The sequence below is a fragment of the Sceloporus occidentalis genome, unplaced genomic scaffold, assembly GCF_023333645.1.
Source record: "Sceloporus occidentalis isolate IW3139 unplaced genomic scaffold, rSceOcc1.0.p SCAF_98, whole genome shotgun sequence".
NCBI classification, from domain to species: Eukaryota; Metazoa; Chordata; class Lepidosauria; order Squamata; family Phrynosomatidae; genus Sceloporus; species Sceloporus occidentalis.
The window spans coordinates 687,439-715,422 of NW_028317078.1; the positions used below are offsets into that span (position 1 = coordinate 687,439).

The window sequence follows — 27,984 nt, forward strand, 5'->3', positions numbered from 1 at the left end:
ACACGTCCCATAAACAGCCCTGGACACCTCAAACAGCGGCGGCATGGAACAGACGGATAAAGCCAACGATATTTCTGGAAACTTTCACAGTGAAATGTTAACATCTCACATTGATTGAACACAATCCTCCTGTTCGAGCAGGGGACGGATTTAATCCACGGACGCGAAGATATTCAGCAGATATAGAGAACTTTGCATCTCCAGCCCTTGTTGGGGCAGAACCCAAATTGGGACCACACCGGCATTTTGTGGACACAGCATTAAATCCTGAGAGTTATGTCATAACTAATGATTCTGCAGCTAAGAGATCCTAGTTCTAGGCAAGTAAAACCCTAAAAACCCTTTTGCATGGAATAATTCACAAAACATGTCTTTAAGCTCTGGTAAAATAGAACATACGTACTACCGCGCCTAACATACCAAAGGGCTTTTTACACCCGACGCATGTTACATGTGCCAGATGGAAACATTTTTGCTTCCAGTAAGAATTATTAAAGTAAATGTTTTATGTGAAGGGAATGGAGAAAAACAAAGTACCAGCCAATTAAAGGGGAAACATTTAATGGAGATCAGCCGAAACGCCACACATTATAACCGAAAATCTACTTTATTGGGACTGCAAGCACCCCACAGAAAGTCTTCACCATCACAACATTAAACTGGTGAAACGTACCGCGCTCCCATAACGCACAGGCGGGATTACACGGGGCAGACTAGAGGGGCGAATGGTTCTTATCTGATTCTATGTTTCTAATACACTGGATTTTAATTGGCTGGCTTGTTATATACATCTTCTAACAATACTCATTGATTGGCTGACATGCTTTGTATGCGTTCTAACTGCATTCATTGATTGGCTGGGTTGGCTTATATGTGTTCTAACTGTCCTTATTGATCGGCTGGTTTCTTTTATATTGTGTTCTAACACTACTCAATGATTGGCTAGCTACCATTCAGGTATAATCTGATACTGGATGCTCGTTGGATAATCAAAGTCTGTACTAGATGCTGATTGGGTAATGTCTGATATACATGATTCTGATTGGGTATACACTGCCAGACGTGTACCGGATGCCAATTGGTTAACGGGTGACTCTTCTGGATTCTGAATGGGTATCAGGTTTGACTCTGGACCTTTGGCTAGATTTTCAATGTGACCTTCATATTTACAGCTCTTTTTCATTATAACCGCTGTAGGGAGCTAGCTATATGTCTTGTACTGAAAATTGAATTCTCGCCATGATTTCTTCATTACTGAATTCCCTTAAAAAATATTTATCATTGCCTATGGTAAATAATAGAATGGCTCAGACTTAAGCACACCGCAGGACTCCTGACCAAAAAAAAAAAGTCACCCAAAATATTTCACAACTGCTTATAGTGGCCCCCTCCATGTCTGCAGATTTAGTGAGTTTATTGGAATAAATGAACTAAAACCCATGTTTCCTGTTTTAAAAACATTATTTAAATGTGGGGAACCACTAAGGTTTCAGAAGGAGGTATGATCCTCATGCAGCCAACACTAAAGTTGTCACACACAATAGTTAGAAAATGTGTAGTTTGTTTTTAAAACTTGTACACTTGTAACACTTTGTAATTCCTTAGTTCCCAGCTATAAGAGCGGCACGTGTACTGTTATAAGGCTAATGTTCAATAGAAGCTGATTGTCACCCATGTTCCTGATTTGCAAAAAACTTGACTGACGTTTACTGCAAACGGGTGGTTTTTGAAGTTAGTTAATTGCAGATAAAGTTGATTCACTTATGAATGGAAATATTATTCATGAAGTAAACATTGCTCATCAGCAGAACTCCAGGAATCTGTCTTCTCCTTGTAGCCAACTGTGGTTAAAATCTTCTACAACTGATCCAGTCAATGGATTTTAAGTGCCAGTGATGTATGTCTTTCGTATAAAAATCCAAAGGGAGAATGTTCCCAGGGAACTATTCCTAATCTACACTATCTACGTGCTGCATGTTATCTTAGAAAATGTTTCTCAGTGTCTGTAGTCTTGCCCAGTAAGGACGGAATCAGAAATATGGTTGAACACCCTGCATACTAAAAGCCCTGGAACACACACCGGGAAAATACTGGATCACTCTGTGAAATTGGCACACGGCATATAGAGAAAATCTATTCTGTAAATGAAGCCTTGTAGGAAAAGTGACTGGCCGCGATGACACAGAACCATGTAGCTTGATTCTGACCACACGTCTTCTTCCTGAATCCATACCGCCAGATAGAAAAAATACCCAAAAAACCGCACAAATCAACCACCCAATCTTCTCCTCCACCGTGTACCCAATCAGTGGCGAGATCCCCTTTTACAGATATAAGGAACATGACAGCTCATTAAAGTGCCCGACTGGGATGGTCAGAAGGTCAATTACCACTGCCCAACCTCAATAAAATACAAAAACAAAAGCGTGCGCAAGGCGTTGGCTGTGCTACCTCTGTACCCATGGGGTTCATTCAGTCCTCACTTCCTTATCTCTAAAGCCATCACACGACATGGAGAAGCTTATATAATAAGCTGCAAACAAGAGTAGGGAAAGAGGGAAACGGAACAAAGTAGGCCCACGAAACAATGCGCTTTGCTCCAGGCGGCGGTCGAATGGGCGGCCGTCTTCCGGTCTGCTACCAGGAGATGGAGAAGACCCGATGAGATGGGACAATCCATCATCCAATGATGACCTGGTTGTGCATAAATGCTCATTTCTCAGATAACCTACTTCAGGCGAAAGGTATCCTATTTGTTATGATGTTTTTGTTCTTTTTTTTAAGCAATATCAAACTTTGAGTATTTAAAAACAATTTAAAAAAAGTCAAAGTGGTGTAAACAAACATAGTAGGAACATGTTCCCGAACAACAACAACATTGACGACATAACATTTTTTACACTTCAGAGTTTTGTAATTAAAACCGACTACACACTGTACTAGGGAATCTTCTGAGAAAGGGGTCGTTGGCAGTTAGTGATGACATCACTTTTGTGCACATGATATGTATGAGACGCGCTCTGAGGTGTGGCATCGGCGGCCCCTGCGAAATGTATAACTCACAAAACAAGCTAAAAAGAAATCGTCTCTTGTAACATTTTCAAGCATTTAAGTCTCAAAGGCATCTTCTCCTTCCACAGAAAAAGCCTTTATTTTGCTTTTTGTAACATCTTCAAGGTGAAGAGTTGTATTCAGAGATGCAATCGGTCCATTTAATGGAAATAACATTTCAGCTCTGTTTTTTTTTCTCTATATAATTTCCTCTTCCTCTTGATGTTAGAGTTTATGTGCAGGCTCACGGCGTGAAACCCTCCTGAAATGCGCCATACACCCAGTGTCTAGATCTGGTCCTTCCAATTGTGTTTTAGTTTTTTTTAGCCCCAAATAACGAGGCTTTTCGCTGCATTTTTTGTCAGCAGTCTATGTTTTTGATAATCGTGTAGTGGAAGGCGTGATGTGCCCAGTCTCCCTTTTTTAGTTGTGAAAATTGTGGCCACTGTCTTCAAGCCCTTTTTTTAACTTGTATTTTTAAAACAAATCCATTGCTGTATGTCTACATTTTTAAAAAATAATCTTCATAAACCCCAGGCCCATCACCCCGGGAGTAAATATTATCTGCTTCATGTGTGGCACATTTCTGAGGATAAAGATAAAGGAAGAATCCTCTCAGCGGCCAAATAGAGGTTAAACAAGGTCCTGCCTGCTCCGAATCCGCTACTGAAACTTCATTGAACCAGGTTTTGGGGTGCGGGAGAAAAGGGGTGGCTCGGAGCTATAGGACAAAGGAAGTCTGAGGACGAGGAAGCAAATCTTCAACATTAAACTTCTACCGACTGGATCTGATTCATCTGTGCTCTCATTACCTGGATGCTGTTGAGAATTTTTTTCTGGTGTCCAGCTAAGGTCACCCCGACTCGTAGAATATCCCTAGAAAACAGGGAGGCGCCAAAGAAAAATCAGAAGTGATATCTAACTAAGCTGCTTATAAACATCCAAAGTAATTTGTGAGGCATCTTCAGTCTATAAACATTACCCTGTATACAGGCACCGCATTTCTAGTATAACGGGACATTGCACTGAAATGCAAACAAAGCTGTCCACATCAGACAAAGGGACATGCCTGAAAACGCCCGCAGATGCCCAGGGGCATGGTACACGGGGGGCTGAAGAGTTTAAATGGTTCTTACAGGACAGCTGTGCTATGAGCTTGTCACGTCTGTTTGCTTGCTGCAGGGCAGGCCTGATACTTACAAGCTTCACAAGAGAGAACAAATATTGGTTCTCCAAAATACAAAGGCGTTCTGGCAGCCGTACTTTTACACACGTCTTTAATGAACAGGTCATTTACGTTTGAAGCTCCCATGAGCTCTGCTTTGAGTTCAGTGAAATCAGGCTCAAATCTTTCAAGATTAGTCTTAAAGCTGAGAAAATCTTGCCTTTGGCTGCAGTCATACATTCTCTTCACTATAAACCCTGAAATGCCGGCAGTCGTGTCTGGCACGGAATTAGGAAAGAGTTTGGTCGGTGTGAATGACATCACCCACCTGGGTTATACACCTGCATGTCTAATGCGTGTTTGGCAACTCCGAGAGCAGAACTTTCAGGGCAATCTGCACACAATGTATCGAGATAAAAGGGACAGAACCTGCACCCTGTAAGCCCTGCACCCTACAGGTAAAGACGTGAGGAGAAAGGGCAGCTCTGATTCATTCGACCCTGGGATTTATAAAGAGATGTTGGCCAGAGTTCCCGGGGAATAAAGCTGCACTACATGTCACAGCCCTGCTTTATTCCATTTCTGAAAGATGCCTTTTTTCCTATGAAACCTCTAAATGGCTGTGAGATGCCTCTGACATTAAAGTCTCTTAATCACAAGAAGCTCTCATGTTTAGAAGAAGCTCTTGAGCATTCTCAGGGCTATGATGTTTAGGAACTGAAGAGTGACAGGAATGTTCTCCTGAAACTCAGAAATTGCAGTGCCTTTTAATCTCAATAAAAAGTAGAATATAGTGTAAGCGTTGTCAGAAGAGCTAATCAATAACCTGACATATAAAAAGTGTATTACACAGCTGATTAAGGGCTCAGATTTTTCAGCTATTCCCTATGGCCTTTCTTTCTGGGGTGGCTTAGTTACCAAACTTACTCCATCATCATCTGTGATACAACATCGAACGAGGTGAAGCCAGCGTTGGCAAAGCTCTCCTTGTACTGGCCCATTTTAATGGCGTCCAACCATTCGTCTACAGTGTTGAAGCTGGTGTAATCGGGTACCGTGCGGTCCAGCAGCGGGAGGTTGATTCTAAACACAGGAAAAAACAGAACTTTTAATCAAACACACAAAGTAGCTCCTTCCCACGCACCAAATGAACGAATAATGAAATAAATAGGGGCACATTTATCTGGCCCTGGTGTTCAAGTCTAATACAGTAAGGCAAATATACTGTAATTTCCATGCAGTATCCTACACTCGGCTCAAAGAAACAGACATAGAGACCATTTCCAGCCACCAATGGCGTAAACAACCGTCTACCGGCTGTATCCAGTAGATAAACCTCAGTGTATCTTGACAAAGCCAAGCTAGGATCCCGGCTCTGCATTATACCTACCCAGACGATAGAGGAGCCACTGCTTTCAAACTGTTTGGGTTCCGGATCATTTTATCCAGAGTATTAACAATCTGTCCAAACTTTGGCCTGTGGTTCCGATCCTTCTGCCAACAGTCCAACATGAGCTGGTGAAGGGCGTTTGGACAGTCCATCGGAGGTGGCAGTCGGTAGTCTTGCTCAATGGCATTTATTACCTGCAATAATTCACATTTTAAGAAGCTCTGCTGTGCAGGGACAACAAGTTCAGCCTTACAAAGACACCATCGTTTCAAGCATTGGTCCAGGTAAAAACAGACAACTCTCCCCAATATTTTAACAGAGTTTAAAATATGTCCAACCCCTTCTCTTGTTTCTTAAAGCCACTGAAATGGAATTGCTATTGATGGAGCTCCCTTGTGTTCTTATTAACAATACGCCAGCAGCATCTCCACTTACATCTTGATTGGTCATGTCCCAGTACGGCCTCTCCCCGTATGACATCACCTCCCACATGACAATGCCGTAACTCCAAACGTCACTGGCGGAGGTGAACTTCCTGTACTGGATCGCTTCTGGCGCCGTCCATCGAATGGGAATTTTACCACCCTGGAGGAAAGACTCACAAAGCTGAAAATGCAGAATAAGGCAGCCAAATCCCCACCACGTCCTCTGTGACCCCCCTCACTGCCCGCATTTTACTGACAGGCTGCAATATTACCCTCTAGATATATTCCTTCAGAAATCACCTTTATACTGTGCCCCGTTACACCCCTTATATATGTAGCTGAACATTGGGGCTGCGTTACCGTTAACATAATCCATTAAGGACATGCCTCTGTATTTTGCTTCTAGTTTTTGGGGATGCCTCGAATGTGAACACATCGTCCCATTTTCCCAGGTACTTATTTGCATCCTTTCATCTCCCAGAGCAACAGTGGAATTCTGTGAAATCAGCTGACCGCCCAGATGTTTAAGGGTTAAATTGTGGGTGAGATCTGTGAGCTGGATAATATTTGTCTGGGTTTTTTGGGAAATAATTGTTCTTTTCCTGGAAAATATTGCACACCTGGCCAATTACAGCGCTACAGCCTGTGCCTGCAGCTCATGGTTTACCCTCCTGTCTGTCCCTAGAACTTACAATCTAAAGGTTCCTGAAAACAAAAAGCGAAATAGAGCAGGATACAGAAATAGATCATGTCCTTAAAACCACAGCTGATTAATAAACTAGCTAGCGTATTCTCAGCCCCACGGCATCTCGCTATCAGGAATCTGGGTTCCTCCTCCATCCTTCTAGGAGATGGAATAAAGTATGTGTCCTCCTGCAGAATTACGGCTGAAGAGGCCATGTATTCAACATGAAACACGGAGTCATCTACTTGAAGGCTTCCTGCCCACGGGCGACCAGTAGGTAATTAATTAGTGGGGTGATTACATTGCGATGACAGAGACCTTGCTAAATCCTGTCCCTAGAAATGAGAAATCTCTGTACATTTATATGGCTTGGGAGCTGAAGACAGGAGGACAAAGGACTGTGAGTGGCAGCCGGCAGCTCTCTTATTAGTGTGAGTGACTGTCGGGATGTCAGCTGGTGCTACCTTTCTGTCACTAGGGGCATAAATCCCACCAAAATCCTACTGTCCTTTAAATGTGAGGGGTGCAAGGTCACCGTGCCAATCCGCGGAATTCCTTTTATCTGCTGTGGATCTGAATATCGCAGATGAAGTCACTGGAAGGGGGGCATGGGGACGGCTGTATGGGGAATTAGCAAGGGATTTCTTTATTACTGGGGAAGGACTATTTACAAGAATAGCCCATTCTTTGTTGTAAAATTAAACACACAGTTATTGCAGAGAAGCAGCACAAGGCGAGTCGTGTCTGAATGGAATGCGCAGCTGTATCTGTCCCTGTAATCGGTGCTCGTTAGATCAAGGTCTCCCTGTTTATTTGGACATGTTTGCTTTTATTTGAAAGATTGTACACTTGTTGTTTCAATGTCATATATACGGATAATCCTGTATGTACTACACTGCGGAATCTGTTTGCACTACACACTCTAAATAATAATAGACCCAGGGATGAAATATTTTAATGTGGCGAGGGAACATTAATCAAATTGTGATGTTTTTTTAAATAATCCACTCGCTATATAGATGTACGTCTTGGTTTTAAACATTATCCCCATGAACATCTCTGAGACCTGAATACATGGCTCCAGCACGTGTGGAATCAGGATCCAGCCACTGGTAACCCCACAGATCTGTTAACACACTCACCAGGGCACTCGTGTATGTTGGATCTGACGTATCATCCTCTAGGAACCGAGAGAGACCAAAGTCTGACACCTTGCACACCAAGTTACTGTTCACTAAGATGTTCCGTGCTGCCAAATCACGATGGACGTAGTTCATATCAGCTAAATACTTCATGCCGGCTGCGATGCCCCTCAGCATGCCCACCAGCTGGATCACAGTAAACTGACCGTCATTTTGCTGAAAGAAATAATACATTAAATTACTTGTGGGGAACTAACTCTCTTCCATAGAAACGTCTCTCGTTGGCCCATTGTCATACCCGTAGGAAGGAGTCCAGGGACCCATTCTCCATGAATTCCGTGATGATCATCACTGGAGAACTTTTGGTTACAACTCCTTCCAAATGGATCACGTTGGGATGGTCGAACTGTCCCATAATGCTAGCCTCGCTCAGGAAGTCTCGCCGCTGCTTCTCTGTGTACCCAGACTTCAGGGTTTTTATTGCCACAAAAATCTCCCTTTTACCGGGAAGCTTCAGGTGACCACTGCAAACCTCCCCAAATTCTCCTGCAAGAGATGGGTTGGCGGAATGATTGTCATCTATTGATTTATATAGTGCAGCATCGTTATGTGTTTGCAGTTTATATCCTCCATCCCTTGATCTTACCTGCTCCAATCACCTGCTCAATTTTCACGCAGGAAATATCAATCTCTTTGGCAAATTCTCTGACGGCTTCATTTGGATCCTCGTAGGTAAAGGGATCAATGTAAATCTTCATTCCTGGAGTCACTGCAATGGGAAAATAAAAACTGAGACACCAGGAGCTTGGGAAGAGGAAACTGAGACATTCTATAACAGACACAGGCTGGACACATGGATTAATTATCTCACATTATTGTATGTAGCTGGCGTGTGATATGTTTCCAGCTCATTGTGTCATGTCATGTGGCTGTGCCGTTTGGAGATATTTCTAAGGTGGATACTTCTCTAAATTTTAGTAGATAAATTTGTATGACTTGGTATCGTCACACAGTATGGGTACATGTGTTTGGCGAATGTTGGGCTGAGTTACAGTTAAATGCCTAAAATTGGATTGTATTTCGATTTTTGTCTGACTAACCCATACAAAAAGGTGAGAACAGACAAACATATAACATGTCACTCATTTAAAGGGAAATTATACTAAAAACAGTCTTGTTTAATAACCGATGGCACGTAAATGGATGCCCCACGTTCCCTTCTTAGCATTCCCAGCAGCAGTAAAGTAACACTGTGCTTTTCCTTCACATGAGCTTTAGTGGCCATGTTAGGTCGCACAAAGCAACCGTTGATTCCTACCACATGGGCTTCGCTGGGCGATAATTTCCCTTTTAATGAGGAATGATTTGTACCATAAATGAACATGAAAAGATGAGGATGGAATGGATGACAGTCCATTCACTGGTCTCTACGGGAGGAAGAGACAAGAAGCTAAGTGCCACTGCCACAAAAACTGTTGGTGTTTCACAACACGTGGCCTTTAATAAAACAACATGTGGATTTACAGATTTGTGGGCATAGTTGCATCCGAATCAAATAACGTCACATTATTATGAAGACAAATTTTGGTATATTCATTTAAACAAAAACAATTTCCAAAGGTTAAATATGAGGCAGAATGGTCCGTGGTTCAGGCCATGGCTGATTATGGTTTGGTGGACTGGTGGCTTTAACACAACATTAAGGGAAGAAATCAACCAACGAACCAACGAGAGAACGAGCACCCAGCCCTGGTGAAGGCAGTCGGTACGTACTGTGGCCACTGGTATAATGCTGGAGCTTATCTGTGTACTCGGAATCGGCTCTTTCAAAGCCTCGTCTTCTAGAAAAAATACAAACAATGCTTAACCTGTAATCCAGACAGCCATGAAAATGCAAGATATAAACAGCAAATTTACACCAAGGAAAAACTGTACAATCTGCAAAATATCAGGTACAACACTACTGTACCTGTTACAGACAATGATGATGACCACGAGCGCGATGAGGAAGACGAGGCCTGCGGCGGAGGAACCAATAATCAGGGGAAGTTTCTCCTGGAAGCTGCTCTGATATTCAGCTAAAAAAACAAAGGGTCAGGTCACGCTGTGCTTGCTTACGGACGGGTATTCTTTCATACTTCCAAATCATGCCCAAAAGTCAAGTCCCCAGTGTAGCTCTGCTGTCCACCCTCACCCCAGGATAATTACACAGGGTAATATACATCTCCTTACCTTCCGTCATGGTCTGGAAATACATCTTGCCGCTGTATCGGCCGTAACCTGCCACCGTGCGTGCGCGCACCTGGAAGACGTATATTGTGCCCGCTTTTAGACCTGGCACTATCACAGTGTTGGTAGAGCTTTTTACCACGGATGAGTTGTGTTCCGTAAGGTCCTATTAAAGACAGATAAATGACACACGTTTATTTAAAACATTTCCCCTCCATTTCCAACATTGTCTGCTTTGCCCCTGAACAGTGAAATCCTGGCAGATCCTGTGCACTAGATCTTTCTCTGTAAGACCACACTAGATGGGCAGAGGGGCTGGTATCAGCCAGAAGATTCTGTGCCAAATGAGTGAGGTCTCTGGCCCGTATGGCTCTACTGAGCTTCCTACTGGGGACAGCAGGACGGCTGCCGTGGATATTTTTCCTCCGGGCACAAAGCATGGAGGACAAACCAGGGTCACCCAACCCCTAATTATCAGCCTGGTACTTAAACAAAATCTGTCATCCCAGGATTGTCAAATAGTTTTTATTTCTTATATGGTGTTTCTTCACGTGGCCAATGTTTGCCGTCAGGCCTTCTTAGTCGACATTTGTGGGTTTATGTTTGTACTGCAGAGCATGTAGCGGGTTTAAGGTTTCACAAAAATGAACCAATTTTGTGCCGGGCCATTCATGCGGCACGCATGGGAGCGGCCGTGAAGCGTTGTGGCAGGGAATATTAGTCGCTACATGCAGGGTTTACACATAAAACTAGAAAAGTAATACACTTGGCACATCAACACATATTAATGCACAAAACACCAACTTTTGATTTTTTAATTCCTTTTAAACTGAACCTTTCTCGTGGAACGTGAGGTAACAAGATCAGTTTTCTTTTTCAGCCGCGGTGATAGAAGAGTTCAAATGGAAGCGATATCTCATGTATCAGAAAATACCAGGGGAAATTATTTAATATGCAGCCAGAGAAATCTCGTCATGTCCAAGATATGGGTCCCTGCCCTTTCTCCAAAACAGATGTTGAAACAAAGGGGAACAAATGTCTCAGATCCCAGAGATAAATTGTAATCTTATTCTCAAGGCTACCCTAACATTGCACGAAAGATTAACTCTTCCAGCAACAAAGGGGTTAGAGGACTAAACACTAAGTAGTGGACTGGGAACAATTTGCTATTAACCCAACATGCCCCTGAGCGCTGGCTGGTGGGTTGATGCTGTGTATAGACTGAGCCGTCAGAGTATCTCATCCGCGCCTATGGTTTACCTGAGCTCCTGCAGTGATTTCTATAAATCAAATAAGTCTTTGGAACCAACACCTCCACATTACATTGGTTCTGACAGAAAAGAGCAGCTTAAAGGGTTTCCCAAGACACTTCATGCCTGAATAACTTAAACGTCAACACTCATCGCTTGTTGCCCGTTATAGTAGGGCATTGAAGGCTTGACGCTCGAAACCTGTACATTGATGGCTTGACCGGTGAAGGCAGAAGACTGGAAAAAGCAGAGTATGTAGATCCTGCTTATCCCCGAATAGAAGTGTCCCTCCCTGCATAGAGTATGTATGTAGGTTTGAGAGGGACCGTGGCACCACTACTGGAGGAGAAGGTTCACTGAAGGTACTGAGATTTAAAGCAGGCCTGCAACATGCTCCCAACTCAGCACCTTTAGGCTAGGTTTCCACTTGGGTTTTTGTCCTGCGTTATGTTCTTGATGAAAAACGCCAAGAAAACTGCCACTGCATTTACCTGCGTTTTGGCATTTTTTCTGGAGTTTTTTCTGGCGTTTTAGCTTTTTTGACCTTAGGCAGTTTTTCCAGCCTTTACACGTTGGAATTTTCACCCAGCTAAAAGGGATTAGGATAAATGGCAAGTATCTGCCCCCTCCTGATGTCATTTCCTTGGTAGAGTTCTACTTAAACGCCCCGGCGGACCCTTTTGTCTCTTTTCTGTGGTTTGTTAGGCCTGCTTTATTCCGAATGTCTGCTCCTCTAGGAAGATTGGCCCCAAATGATGCTGCAAATTGTTTGCTGTTGCTTTTGGCAGGCAGGATCCAGTTGGTTTGTTTGTATTGGATGTTTGTTCCAAATGGTGTAAAATTCATTATGAACTTTGTTTTGTGTGAAACTGTTTGTTTCCAGCCTATTTCTCGTAGGACTCACAGATACCGGGTCCATCCTCTGCATTGTAACTCTGGTAAAAAACGCCATAAAAAACGCCAAGGCAAAACCCACATGGCTTTTTCATGGCATTTTTTCTCTCCCATAGACTTCTATTGGAGAAAAACGCCAAGATTTCCTTGCAAAAAACGCCAGGGTGTCAACATGCTGCGATTCTGAAAAACTGCCACAGAGCCCAAAAAAGCAGAAAAACGCCAAAGAGGACTGAAAAAACGCCAAACAGAAAAACGCCAAGTGGATATGGCATTCTGCGATTTCCTATTGAAGAACAGCTAACATCTGGCTGCAGCATTTTTTCACTAATAAAACGCCGTGTGGCTGAATTGGCGTTATTATGGGCATTTTTGCAAAAAAAATCCCAAGTGGAAACCTAGCCTAACAGACACTCGCTACACTTTAAATCACAAGGTAACAGAATCCAGAGCGTTCAGGAATTTAAAATATATTAAAACTTTAATCCAAGCCTGTAAGGCCTACATTCCAGGATGAACCTTCAAACTGTAAATGAGACAAAAAGTCCCTATCACACAAATTTGGATGAAATTAGGACTATATATGAAGCCTTGAGGTTCTGTTGCCTTATTCGTACATGTGCATAGAGAGGATTGGCAACGTTCCCCAGCAAGCACTTGGAATCAGACACTTTGGAAACCTGCATGCCTGAGTCTGGAGTCTTTCTTCCTATTTTTGGGAAACCTCATACAATTTAATGCCGGTATCTTATGTACGACAGACTTAAAGCGGCAGGTTTCCAGCCATCAAAAAACTCACCTTCTCATAAAACAGAAGCTCGTAGTCTAGGATGACACCATTGGGCTGGTCGGGCTGGGACCAAGATAACGTGATGCTGTCTACAGTTCGACTGACTTGGTGCATGATGGACACGGTGGATGGCGCTAAAAGAATAAAGGAGACGTGTCAGAAAAACGCAAATAAAGAGTGAACGTGAGAACGTAGGCTGAATGGGAGAAAATCATACAAACATTTTGCAGAATTAGCCCAGTGCATCTTATAGACTCATCAGAGCAGAACATTTGTGCTCCTATAGTAAAGGGCACCTGGCCGCCCTGTCCGCTTGCTGCCTTGCTGTTTTAGGCTCTGCGTTCAGGAGCTGTCAGTTCCAATCTAAGCACTTGCTCTGTTTGCTACATCTAGTGGTACGATCCCAGACGCATTGACCCGTTATCTCCTCGTTGACCAATAAATTCTATGCATATCCTGTTATGCTGCTGAACTGAGCACAGATTTGGGGACTGTTGCTCGCCTCTCAGCTGCCTAATGAATGGATGAAGTCAGAGAAGTCAACTGATTGCTATGAGATTGGTAGATGACCTTGGGCTTTTGACATTGGAACTCAACCAGACCCTGCAGTCAAAAAGGTCTACATTAATGGCCTGTTTATAAGGAGCTCTGTTCCCTTGTGGCATCAACACGCAACAAACAATAAATATTAGAAATATATTTCCTTTCATTTACTGTCCTCTGCCAGCGTACAAAGTATGGAAAAACATAAATCAGGGCAATTGTTTTAAACATTTGACAATAATGAGGGATCTTAATTTTGCAGAAATGTTGTGAGTTTCCTAATGTCAGAGGATTCGGCAAGCTATCATCGGTGTCGTAATTCCTCCGATGTGTGTTGTGTAAGGCAGATGAGGTTCCTTGATGCCACTGGGCCTATACCTGCTGTTCCCTATGTTCCCCAATAATAAGGGGGCCTGGTTCTTTAGACATACATACGTAGAGCGGGCAAAGAAGACTATGATATTCCAGGAAACACACGCTTACATCTGTCTGTCTACCTGTTTCTGTGTGTCTGTCTTTTTCTTTCTTTCTACACATACATATAAGTGTCCATGGTCATGCTATCTTAAAACCAGTTAATCCAATAGCCACAGGGATAATAAGATTGCCTGTCACACAGTGTTCTGGATAATCCGCCCAGGCCGTCCCGTCCCCGTCTGCCAACACCCTCTCCCGGGTTCATCTCCTTGGACTCCGCTGTGATCCGAGTCCAAGCCTTTCCCTGGAATGTGCGCAGAAAAAGTCTTTGTTCTGGCTGTGCGATGGCAACTCGAGTAACTCTCAACGAGTGGAACCTGGAAAATTGCCTTAAATCCCTGGCGCCGCAGCCCAGTCTTAGCACAGTGTCCCTGACGGCTGCAGAGACGCCCTGAGACCGGATACTGCCTCCTGCTGGCAGCAATGGACGGATGCTATCATAAGAATTGTTCCCGAATCTTTCTCTTCAGAACCCCTTTATAGGGGCATCAGGAAGTGGTTTGGGGCTCTTTGGGACTTTACATAAAGGAGCTCCTAGTTCACCCACATTAACCTGCGGTAAATCCTGAGCCCTCCCTGCTTTTCTGACTACTTTATCGTGCATTTATGTGATAAGCAGGTCCACACATTGGGGCAGGTGACAGGGATTTAAAACATTGGGGCAAGAAAATTACGTCTTTGTAGTTACGTTTTCCTCTCACAGGTCCTTATCGGCGTTTCACATGTACTGCCACAAACTTTGTGTGGCCCCCAGTTCTACCTTAGTGTTCATGGCTTTCACCCCCGCCATTGTGGATGAGTCTGAGAACGTTTCCAAATGAATGCTTTATTGAGATTGTGTCCATCACATGGCGCCTCAGGCTGAGGATCTGCCACGGTTCAGGGCCGTCACTCCTCTGACGATACTCACTTCCTCACCTGTCTCTAATTACCCTCAGCAGAGGAATTTGTGAGTTTGAAATACAGCATGTTTTCTGCATGTCATTGCCTTCATATTTCAAAATCGTGTCATGCTGTCTGAATGTGAGTTCACACCCTCCGTCTGTCTCTTGAGGCTATGGCCGAAAAGCGCCACATCTCTCCTGGATGTGTAAAGAACGATGTCCAGTGCGCAGCCACGGGACTAGTGCTTGGGGGAAAACTGCTGAAAACATTTCTACATACCGGATAATTTCCTCCTTATCTCTACAATCTTAACGCTCAGACATCCCATCCAGAAATTAAGCCAGCCTTTTTTCTCAGGTTTCTCCCAATATCCCCTCTGTCTGCCTTTTGAAATAGTGCGGCTCCTTTAAGCAGATTTAACTGTATCCATCCTGCAGCTGCCATACATTGACTCTGTAACCCCTTCAGCCCCTCCAAAAGGTCTTGGGAGCGGCTGCCTGCCCCGAGCCCCAAGGGAGCAATTAAAAATGAGACAACACTGATTTCTGTCAATTAAATTCCCTGGGGAAAGACCGATCCTCAAACTCGTAACCAGACTTTAAATTCCCCGGGGCCGATGGAAATTCCTTTTACCCCAGGAAAACCACGTTTTTGGAAATACTTGACAGAATACAATAACAAGCTGTGTCAGAGCGTGTCCCTGTATGGAAATGACCCAAAACAACTGAGCAACAAAGCGTGTCAAACGGGCCAGAAGTGGAGCAGGCAGTTAACACCAAAATGGCTGAAAGTAATATCCTGGTGTGCCATGCACGGCCCCAGACCTCGCTCCAGTAATAGAGACCGAGGGCAGCTGGACGGATCCCATAGCACCCCTGTCTGGCCTTCCTCCCCCCTAGGTTTCTCTCATCATCAACAGCTTGAAATTAAAGAGGGAACAGCTGCAACGCTTTTGGCTTTCATGAGATCCTCATCGACAAGATCTGCATCTCTGGGGTGTCAGGTTACCGACCTGGGAGATGCAGCCACGATACCAGCACTCAGCAGGGAATTCTGGCATTTTTCAATTACCCCAATGTGTGGCAGGACAGGCACGTGGAAGATTTGGGGTCAGAGGAGACCCTAACGCCTATGAGACACAGCAGTGGTCTGGACCCACACTGGCAACACATGGAGGTGATTTCACATCACACGGATCTCTGTATGTTCACAGACAGACCAACATACATGTGTTACAAACTCCAGACGCCTTATTGTGAACATACTGTCTGTACAAAAACCTAGTTACACTCGATACACTCCACATTTCATAATGGCAGTGGTGCTTCCCAGACCTGGTCTCCTCCTGGTAACAATGGGGTGTTTCATGGAACTATTGTTTATCTTAAGACACAACCTTAAAAAATCACAGGACAGCCCTACAGAGGTTGCTCAGCAGTGAAAGGGCACCTGTGGATGTCTCCATGTGTTATGGAGGTTTAAACACACAAAGTATCACTATGTATCCACAGAACAAGGTACCGCACATCAGCGAATGGGGAAGGAATCATTTCATCTCCCAGAGCAGGGCGCTGTCCTCAGACCCCTTTATGAGCTGATCCCATATTAATACTAATGCTCGTCATAGAAGGATTGATGAATTTGGCTGACTTTCATTTTCTGTGTCTTATGTGACGGCTCCAACTTGGCATTTCGGCTCATTTTTGTAAAAAGAAATCCTTTAAAACAATGCCATTACCAGCCTCAGCCCTCTAGATGCCATAATCTGCTGGGTCCTGTCCAGACAGACCTTCTCTGGGGGCTCAGTAGCATCTCAGCTTCATCAGTCTTACGGTCTTAGCTTAAAGGCCAAAAAGCAAGACAAAATGTTGGCATCAGTGCTGAATGATGATACAAGAAACCCTGAGCTTCCCGACAGAGGCGTTGGTCTTGTCTTTTCTGCCTACTTTTATACCTGCTATAAGAGTTTGGACATTCGCAATAAACCACCGACACAATTGGACATAAAACAAGGTGACGTACCTGCTTGGTTGGTGGTGATGTTGACGGATGCAAACTGGGGTGAATACGGACTCTGGTCGTTTACGCCATTCACTGCTTGGATCTCAAAGGTGTACTGGGTGTGGGCCAGGAGGTCACTGATATAAACCCGCGGCTCCGTTAGGCCAAGCTGACGTGGGGCAAACTGTACATTATCTCCACACCGTGTACAGGCCCCACGGCCGGATCCACAGCTCTTGCAGATTATATTGTAGACAAGATCTTCCCGTCCCCCAGAGTCTCTTGGAGGCAACCACTCCAACATCAGAGATGTCTCGTTCACGCTGGAGATCACGTTCTGCGGAGCAGATGGTGTCGCTGGGGAGACAGAAACACCACCATAAATCAGATATATGAGTGGAAATCACCGAAAAGCTTGGGACATGATACCGCTGGCATGGGCCTTAGCAGCATTCAGTCCGGCACCCAATACGAAACCACCTCAACCTATTTTTCCTACGTTTCCTGAAATTCATTTTAGGACAGTACCTGCAACTGAACAGTCTACGGGCATTTCGGGGGCAAACAGACAAAAGCTGCTGTTTTGAACGTAAGAAAGAAATGGCTTATCCGTGAACGCACATGCCTTTAATTAGATCTGTTGAAAGATAAACAATAATTTCTTTGATAAAAGCAGAGCAGGAAACAAATGTGAAAAATTAACATCTTGACCTCATAGAGCAGACTCTCCTCTCATCTGCAATTTTCCTCCCTGTATCTCACGGGGTTAAAAGCTGCAGGATGTCCAGCGCATGGGCACCAGCTGCGCCATCAGCAGCCGTCGAAGCAAACAGGGCATGACGTGAGGCATCAGTCGCAATCTAACTAAAAAATCGAGAGGACCCAACCAAGTATACGCTGAGTTTCTGGATTACTCAGGACTAGGATTAAAGCCTAAAGCTTTTTGTCGGCGTGGAGTCTTTCTGTGTGTTACATGCTGATTAAGTTACCCGTACTAACAGTACACAGGATTGCACAGCTCCCGTCCTCGAGGGCCGCAGACTGGCCAGAGATTCCGTGGATTCTGCCTGAACACAAGTAGTTTAATAAATGTTTAATTGAGATGCCTGCACTCAGGATGGGTTATCCAAAAACTGTGAACTGCTTGTGGCCCCCGAGGACTGGAGCTATACAGCAGAATGTCAGCGCATGTTGTGTATTTAAGGGACTTTCTATAGACTTCTTTCACCAATCCCTATGGGTCAGTCGAGGGCTCAGAAAACACATTCTGTAATTTTTCACAGCTGGGCAATTTCTCCCATGTCTGTGCATTGTTTTATCTTTGCTAAGGACGTTACTGGGAATAGGTTTACTCTTTATTTTGGCAAGACTGTGATTGATTTCACATCCCTCCCTCCATCCTCTCCCCCATCATGTCTGCCTACCCTTGCTAGTCGGGTTCATATTTCACCTTCTTTGAGCCCAAACCTTTTTATTTAGATCATGCATTGCAACATTTGTAAGCTATTAGAGGGGCGGCTTGGGAAAGGGAGTGTTCGGCCGGCTACGATCCTCACTGGTGATGACATAGCCTCAGCCTCACAAAGAATTGGAATGGAACCTGCAGACACACTGGTGTTCGACTGTATTTGTACCAATCTCACAAAACCACCGTGGATGTTTCCTGCCACATGGCACATACTGCCGGGGTTCCTAGCATTGAACTTATTGGCCTTGCTCCCCTTCACATGGCTCTTACTGCACGCAATCTTTATTTCTACATTCTTGGCGTTGTATACATTCAGAGTTTGCTGGGTCCAACTCTTTATTCACTAAATAGGAACGTTTCTTCCTAATATTGTTGAAGAAATAAGCCTCATTGCTAAAGAAAACCAGCCTAAGCCTCAACACACTAAACCACCTCGAAATAATCAACTGAAGTTATGAAATGAGGACCAATACAATGAACACTGACCCGGGCCACCAGACCAGAAAACGACTCTAGAATAGTTTGTACTGGGGAGCTGGGGGCTCGGAGAATCTGGGCAGATTACATCTGTGTGCGCAGGGGGAGTCTGAGCAACAGTTCAAGCTTTCTGTCCCAGTTAAGTTTGTTACCAAAAAAAAAAAAATACTAAATACCCACAGGAATACAGCAAATGACATCAAATGGTAAAACTTAAAAAAAATTTATGGTGAGACCTGAGTCTTAATTCCACTCAATCAGGGGCAGGAGAAGAGACTCTATCAAGCCGCTTAACGTGTAAAACAGGTCGAGGATGAGGGGACATAGATTTTCTGAGCTGTGTGGCACGTGGTCGTCCACATATCAGGTGATTCACAGGTTTCTGGCCAGAGGATTCTGATGGGCAGGTCTGAGCCTCTGAAGTACTTGGAGCTCCGGCTTCTCCATGAGCAACCTAAATCTTATCACCTTGTGTGTGTGTGTGTAAGTACAGGTCACGAAGAGGCCATATGAAGAAGAATCCATTGTTGCAGTGTATATTAGTGCCTCCAGACTTCTAATTTATGACACTTTTGACATTATGACAGGATTTTGGGAGGTCATGAAGCCATATATCTAGATTCACAAGACATTTGGTGTCGCCATTAAAGATCTGGAAGCCAAGACTAGCAGGGTTTTATGAGACCAGCTAAGTCTGAAGAATGAAAATGGTTAAATTCGTATTATCTCTATAATGTATAGGTATTTTGGGTGGCTTAGACATGTAACAACCACTTTTTCACTAAGGATATCGCTATCTGATTCCATAGGATCTGCTACGTATATGAACCTATCTGTATTTCGTGAATGCGCATGCCCTGCAACTTTTTGCCAAACTCTCCAAGACCAAAAGTAGAGTTCGGAAACCCCTGTCTTTAGTTTCTTAGGGCATGACTTACTGGTGCATGGCATCTGGATGGGGTCTGAGTCTACTCGATAGTATCCAGTCCGACACACGCAGTTCGTGGCCCCTTCAGACGTGGTGCGACTGTTAATTGGACAATGGATGCAGCTCTCATCACCCTGATTTGCCTTAAACATCCCAGTGGGGCAACCTAAAAAAAAAAAAAACACCAAAATTTAGAGATAAAATAAAATTTTATTTTTCATTGTAAACAATAATTATCATTCTTCTGCTAAAATGCATACACAGATTATTACCTACCAAGAAGATACCATCAAGGGATAGAGCCTACTGTACATATAGGAACTGTACTTATGTAGCCTATATGCTGAAAATGAGGACAGGCCATATGGTTTATCCCCGTTGGACATATATTACCTGAGTCCTCTCCACTAATGGGACATTCTAATTTAATTAGGTGGAGGTTGCGTGGAGCCCAACCTTAGTCTGTTGGGGAATAGGATAGGCATAAACGGTCTCTTAAGCAAGACAGCACCACCAGGTGACCACCAGTTTGTGGCTATTTGATGGATGTGACCCCCAGCCTTTGTACATTGCTACAGGCACCATGGGGTATGTGGTTACCACCTGCTCACTTCACACATCTAATCATTCAGGTGATAAATGCACCGTCAGGGACTAATCACATTATTTGTCACAGATTGTGTTGCTTTTAAGACCATTAATCTCAGTTAATGTTTAGACGCAGCAAATAATTTCATAAATGCCGTTCACTACCCCAGATGTCACAGTATCAGCAAGATAACACCAAATGCCAACAAATGTAGACTTTCCTGTGAATCCCACCTCTAGAACAATTCCCAAATCAATCATGAATGCTACTGAGGGCAAAGAATGGGAAATAATAATTAATCTGAAGTCAATGGAGGTCACAGGGTTACTGTCCACAAAAAGCAGTACAAGGATGCTCAACTTATGCAGTAAAGTACAGCTTCACATTTATTGCTGGATATTCAGAGCTTTGTCAGGATATATATTAGTTTGGCTTCAATGCCATTGCAGGGAACAGTAAGCTCTTCACGTGAGGGTAACCATATGGCCCAGATATTTCTAATTTTATATTTAGAAATGTCACAAAAGAGTCAGACTTTCAGGACTGCATTAGCCTGAGTGTTCTGTGCATTCCTTAAAGCTGTGCTTTGATACTAATTCTGGTGCTGGTAACATCGCTCACTCTTCTTTTTAATCTGTTAAACATCACACATAAGTCATTATCACGCACAGTAAATCTCAGAATTATTATAACCTGCGTTTTAAGAGGTCAGTGTCCCCTTCAGCGAAACCCTACTTTAGGTAGAGACAGGACAGGAGCTGCAGATGGCCGTATAATGAGTCCTGTCCCATAGTCTGTGCCACTGACCGAGCGGCATCTCCAAAGGGTCCACATTGGCCTCAGACACTGAGCTCTTTAATTACTGGCCTAGGGCTTAATTTCCATTTAACCCCAGACAAGCAATTAATCCCATTTGTCACATGCCCTGTCATGACTGGCAGTAAAAGTCAATGTTTAGAGAGCCACAAAGACACACACACAATGTCAGGCATTGTACAGCGCATTATCAGGAAGCTGTAAAGATATTATATATTTACTATCCTTATCTCTGAGCGGCCAGATTACAGAGACACAGGCCACTTCATACCTTCAGTACATTAAAAAGCAGCCTTTCATCTCATGGCTAAGGGTTTCTATTTCCCTACACCCAGAGTAACCAGACGTCCTGAATTACCCTTGAAAAGAACAAACAATTAGTAAATTATCTGGTACACGCTGGATCGTTTCAGGAACCGCGATTCTGATCGTATGTGTCACGTTGCATCCTCACCAGCTCTGCTTCAATTGACATTATTTCCTTGCAAAAACCAAAAGATGGTTCTCATTGTTTTAATACGAGTATTGAATGTACGTTCAGTGTTACAAAAGCCAGAACTCTCCAACAGTCTAAAAACAGAGGTTTAAAACCTTCTCAATAACCAGATCACGGCTTCGATAAGAACGCCATCAACATCAGGGACTGGCAAGGCAGAAAATACAGTCCAGATAGGTAAAAACAAAACAATAACAAATCCGTCACTTCTTAAAGGGTTAGGCCATGTACAGGCAGCACTACCTTGATCCAAAGTCATTGTTGCAACCCCTGCTTTATGATGATCAAACCCTATAACATATGATAAGAATGATAAGATGGCGAATGTTCACAAACAGGTTTATAAGCGACATGCGGAAAATAGAGAAAATGGTGGAGGGCGACATTACATTATTACATTTTATTTATCCGCTCGGTATTCTGAGCGCAGCGTTCTATGAATGTACTTGTGTAAAAACACGCGCTGCAGCTGGAGTATGTACGTTTAAAGAAAGGAATTTTTGGTTTATACGTAATCACAGTGATTACCTTACACACTTTAAGTAAACTTGTTTAAATGATTATATGATTTCTGTTGAATGGAGTATTTTATTTTGCTGCTAATTCTGTTGACAGTAGTAGCTACGAGGTGGTTCCAAGCTCTTGGGAGATGCTCGGGCCGCTGCAGGCGGGAAGGGGACACCTGCCTCTCCTCTTGGAGGAGTCTTCATGTGATCGGGAGACACCGAGACTCCGCTCAGGAATGTTACCTACAGAATTAACTAGGTTAAACAAACACCATTACACAGCCTGGCTCTGAATCACTCCCTACGCAAACAACTGCCATCATTTACTGAGGTGCTTTCCCTGGAGAGGCCAGTCTTTTCCTCGTCTGAACAAGTGACGTTTCTTAACTTATTCTGGGTGTCCCTCGCGTGCAGAGACAGAAATGCGTTGGATGTTTTCATCACCAGTGGACCTGTATCACTAACAAAACTTATTCTAAAAACATAGTTTCGCTAGGATAAGGGTAAGTCCCCTGGGAGTCCTTGCAGGCAACACAACAATGTCTCCAATGAATGCAAACCAGCTCTCACTAAGCATGCGCGGAGTGCAGTGTATTGGGCCACGCCAGGTGTTGCCAGCAGGAGATGAAGTGGACACCCAGCTGGTCAGGCAAATGTTTTGGAGAGATATTCACTTTATTTCTGTGAAACGCAGTCTTTTCTTGAGTTTGGGAGGAAGCTAATTGGACATGGAACTTTTACAAGAAAACATGTTATAGCTCTGCAAGCATTTCGAGAACCTGTAAAAGGATCTACAATACTCCCAGTTGGTGATAAAACCCGTTTACCTTCCCCAAAGAATCCCTCGTAAAAATTAAGTAAATAAACAGAGCTATATAACTCCAGTAACCCAGTCCGTATACGGCTCTCTCATCCCACAACGCCAGGAAGGTGAGCGGCAGATCAAAGAATATTTAACAAAGAAAGTCTTAATCTAGAAAAGCTCCCCTGCTTTAATTGGTGTCAAAGGCAGGATAATCTTATCTGCATCATATCTCTTTATCGTTAAACTCATAAATCAGGACATTATACAGCCTTTAAAAGCCTTTTTAAGGCCAGTCGTAAACTTGACATACATGGTTTGGTCCATTGGAAGTGAAAAGGGTAAAAATGGCCTTAATCTCTAGGAAACATTAAGAGGCATAAATCTTATTGGTGAATTAGTCATTCGCCATCCTACGATGATGATTAAAGCTTTCTTCAGCTATTTACATCTGCAAAGTAACCTCTCCAGTGCCCCAGACTTTTACGGGATCTGCCTGCCCAGGAATATCCTCGGGGTCGCCACGATCACAGCACTAGTGTCAACCCTGCCATGGGGTATTGGTTTGGCAGGGGTCGCTGTAACATGTCCCGCCTGATATCTTTTCATTTGGTTACCAGGGACCTCTTTCTAGACGCACAACAATAATGGGACTGTGACCTGGTAAGCCGTTTACTATCAACTGAAGCAGTGGTACAAGAACCTGCCCATACCCAAATCCTGTCCTCTCTGTACTCAGTGTGGACTTTCAAACTGTGGCCCTAAAGCTCTATAGTACATGTTGTTCCTACTGACAGATTATATAACGTCATCAGTACGTATTGATTACATGTTTGGCTAAGGAAGAGCATGTGGCAAGTTTTACGATGTGGATTCTTAAAGCAAACTGTGCTTGTTGGGCCCATGTTGAACCAATTTTTGGGCAATGTGTCACGGAGTATAGTGTCAGAATAAAAGTGATCCTCGATGTGTCGCTAGAGGCTGCTGTATATAGTCTCTAAAGATATAAACAAAGAAATAAAAAACCCTTTTTAACCAGAAGAGTCCATATGGTGAATTGTTGGGAAACCACAGCGCGGTGTCTAGCGGTCTGTCATACTGTTAATTCCCTGAGGGTTGTTTCTTCTTTTATCCCATATTTAATATGAGCCTCTTACATCCCTATTGGGCCCAGAGAGTTACGATATCATTGATTGTTGTATTTAATAGAATTGCCAGTATTTAGTGATCCATTCCCTGGGCTCAGAGACATAGACTTCATCCTAAATATGCTTTCTGTTTTATGAACTAAGAAGTCCATCCCGTCCTCTGAATGTTTTTGTTGGAACCGTCTGAGCTGTCATTATGTGAGGCTGCAGAATAGGTTGGTTCTTCCAAAATAAATAATACAAAAATCTCAATTTTCTGCAGCCTTGCGGAGGGGGAGCTGGGGGATGGGGGACTATTACACGTGGAATAACTCATTCCTTTATCTGTTTATTACCACACCGAGAAACCAACGTGACCTTTCAGTAGGTGCCTAGTGATACACGTCTCATCACTCATCAGAATTCCGCACAGAGCCCGACGCAGACACCCGGGAACTCCAGGGCTCTGAATATGACCATCTCCAGTCAGGGAGATGCAAATTAAATTAAATCTGTGACGGGGCACATAATTAAAGCAGGTAATAGCAAGATTAACGAGGAACATGGACACTGGAACCATCGGACTCAGGATGTTAATTAGTTGATTGTTAATGTCAGTTCTATTATCGGAAACAAAGTTAAAGAGTTACTTCTCGTGAAATACTGATTAAAATCACAAGACACTGAAACAAGACGTCTGTGGTCAGAAAGTGTGTTACATGCATTTAGTGAGACCCGTGAAATGGTGGTTTAACCAGATGCTAAGGACAACTACCTCCCTTTATTGGCGACTCTGCCAAGATGGCGAGGTTTCAGGCAATAATCTGTCTGGTATGGCAAAAATGTTCATTTTATCCCTCTTGATTTCAGCCAGTCAGAAGGCATCAAACAGGCACAGTTTGCTTTTGGTAGTTTAGAACCCCTGGCAGTTTTGTACCCTCAGTTTTCAGTCAAGATGTCAGAGAACACCCCAGATGGCTACCAAGACATGAAAACCTAGCCAAACATTAATCTACGTTAAAGGCCTGGCTGTCAGTATCATTCCGGCATTTCAGTGACTGGAGATGAGAACCGACTCAGCTGTTATACACGGACCGAACATCAGGAAAAACGGTGAGACCGGAAGTGAAGGTCTGCGAGGAGGACCTCCAATAATTTGAGGACCATTCAGTAATATGAAATCAACCTCTTGAGAAGCAGAAAAGCGAAAGCCAGACAGAGAATTCTGTTTCCTTATTATCTTTCCAATTATCAGGAATGGATCCCAACAGGCAGGGTAATAATTAACAATGAACTGCACCTATAGCCACACGGCCAATATGCCACCCTAGGGGCATGGCACTAACATTACTTACAATTGCAATAGTTCAAAGTGTCTGTGTTATTATAAAAATTCAGGGGTTCTGTCCAGGATGAAGGTGGTAATATTCACCGAGTGCACACGGCAGCTGATTTAACATGCACCGAAATGTCTCATCTTTCCGATAAGAAGGCTTGCCGAGTGCTGCATTTAATTGGCTGCCTACGGACTGTCACTCAGACCGCTTGGCTTTTCGGGTGCATGTTTGCTTTGGCGTGATGTGTATGCTGATGGCCGGCTGAGGATATTGTGTATGCTCCTTGAGATCCCTAGCTGCCAATCACCTGCCCAGAGCTCTTATATTTAGCTGCTCGAAGAAACTGAACTCTCCTATCTGGGCATCAGTCAATCTGGAGCAATCAAAATAAAAAGCCATTAGCGAAGGGTCCTGCTTTGAGGTTCACTGTGACCTCTGAACTCAGAGGCATCAAGCTGATTGATTAGATACTCCTGACAGTAAATAGTGCTCTGAGAGGGTCCGAAGCAGGTATAATTCCCCTCCTGGGAGACAGAGCTTGCTGTCAGCATCTGTCTGCTATTGGGAGCCCTTTGAGGAAGAGAGAAATATATTTACTCCTGTGATTCCTGAGACCTACGAGCAGTGTGATCGCAATGTGATCGCGGGAGCTTGAGTGTCCTCTCGTTCTCGTTCGGACTGTACATAAAACCAGTGGCTAGACGGGTTATACTGAGTGTTTTCCCAAAGTCTACCATTTATGTTACAATCCTGGGCCTTGGCCAACACGTATAGACTTTTACTCTGAGTGCTCCCCAGAGGAAAGTATTGATCTTAAACGTTAAAATAAGCGCACGAGATGTATAAATATCAAGTACCACTTTACTGCGGTTACTTCAGCTGTACCTGGGAATCTGGGCAATGAAAATGAATCAGTCTTGATTAGCTTGACAAGCCAGTCTACACCAGTGTTCCAGTTTTTACTTGGTATCCATGGTAACTCTGATTTCATGCTGACCCCTTGTTTTTCGCTATTGAAAGGGTGGCAGTAGCATTAGCAGCGTGACAGTATTAGTAGCAGCGTGGCAGTAGTAGTAGTAGCGTGGCAGTAGTAGTAGTAGCGTGGCAGTATTAGTAGCAGCGTGGCAGTATTAGTAGCAGCGTGGCAGTATTAGTAGCAGCGTGGCAGTAGTAGTAGTGTGGCAGTATTAGTAGTAGTGTGGCAGTAGCAGCGTGGCAGTATTAGTAGTAGTGTGGCAGTATTAGTAGTAGTGTGGCAGTATTAGTAGTAGTATGGTAGTAGTAGTAGTAGTAGCATGGCAGTAGTAGTAGTAGCGTGGCAGTATTAGTAGTAGTGTGGCAGTAGTAGTAGTAGCGTGGCAGTATTAGTAGTAGTGTGGCTGTAGTATTAGTAGTAGTGTGGCAGTATTAGTAGTAGCGTGGCAGTATTAGTAGTAGTGTGGCAGTAGTAGTAGTAGTGTGGCAGTAGCAGCGTGGCAGTATTAGTAGTAGTGTGGCAGTATTAGTAGTAGTAGCGTGGCAGTAGTAGTAGTAGTAGCGTGGCAGTAGTAGTAGTAGTAGTAGTAGTAGCGTGGCAGTATTAGTAGTAGCGTGGCAGTAGTAGCGGGACTGATGGTGTGCATGTGGGTTGTGTGTCTGTGGCACTGAAAGCTAATGCCCCCACCCGCAAGCAGCTCATATTAAACTGGGGTAGGTGGATGGTCTGATGGGTATGTGACCCATAAAGGTACTCAAACGGGCCATAAAATTAGCAAAACGTTAGCACTAGAGTTAATTTATATCCTGCTTGTACAGGCCTTAAAGTGTCTGTGACCATCTCAAGTATGGCTAATACCCCTTGTATCGCAGCGGGATTACCCTTTATATCTCAGTGAAATTACCCCTTGTACCGTGTTTCCCCGATAGTAAGACACCCCCGATTGTAAGACGTATCGGGAGTTTCAGAGGGGTCAGCTAATATAAGCCGTACCCCGAAAGTAAGACATATGTCTTACTTTCGGGGAAACACGGGGGATTTGCCTACGGCCTACGGCCGCATTAACGCAGGGCATAAGGGGCGCCTGCCCCTTAGGCCCGCCGCACCTGCGACCGGGTCCGCCACTCTAAGGGGCCGGGAAGTCCCCACCAAGGCCGGCCTTACGTGTCTGCGGCCGCACAGGATTTAAATTAAAACATCGGGGGGTTTTTTTAACTTTATTTAACATCCTCCATGTTAAATAAAGTTAAAAAAAACTTTATTTAACATGGAGGATGTTAAATAAAGTTTTTTTAACTTTATTTAACATGGAGGATGTTAAATAAAGTTGAAAAAAAACCCCGATGTTTTTATTTAAACCCTGTGCGGCCGCAGACCCCTAAGGCCGGCCCCTTAGAGCAGGGCCGACCTTTGGGGTGTGCGACCGCACAGGGCGCCACACTCCAGGGGGTGCCAACCTGCGGCACCCGGCACCCCTCCAGAGACGGACAGTAATGTCCGCCGCTGGAGGAGCAGGCTCGCAAGGGAGCGGTATC

At 44.0% G+C, this 27,984-nt stretch overlaps 1 protein-coding gene across 14 annotated transcripts in view; it reads right to left on the reverse strand.

The window, feature by feature from the left end:
* Window positions 1-3,818: 3,818 nt before the first annotated feature.
* LOC149284180 (ephrin type-B receptor 2-like) overlaps window positions 3,819-27,984 on the reverse strand; it is a 39,326-nt gene continuing 15,160 nt past the window's right edge. For 2 of the 14 annotated variants that reach the window (XM_089497066.1, XM_089497073.1), the window contains exons 3-15: window positions 19,811-19,966; window positions 16,949-17,284; window positions 13,031-13,155; window positions 10,091-10,253; window positions 9,828-9,936; window positions 9,632-9,699; window positions 8,505-8,627; window positions 8,157-8,404; window positions 7,859-8,074; window positions 6,042-6,191; window positions 5,607-5,800; window positions 5,144-5,299; window positions 3,819-3,927 (exon numbers count right to left, since the gene is read on the reverse strand). In XM_089497066.1, coding sequence (XP_089353192.1) covers window positions 3,819-3,927; window positions 5,144-5,299; window positions 5,607-5,800; window positions 6,042-6,191; window positions 7,859-8,074; window positions 8,157-8,404; window positions 8,505-8,627; window positions 9,632-9,699; window positions 9,828-9,936; window positions 10,091-10,253; window positions 13,031-13,155; window positions 16,949-17,284; window positions 19,811-19,966 — 2,153 coding nt within the window. The other 12 variants (XM_089497065.1, XM_089497063.1, XM_089497070.1 and 9 more) reach the window with 12 other exon arrangements.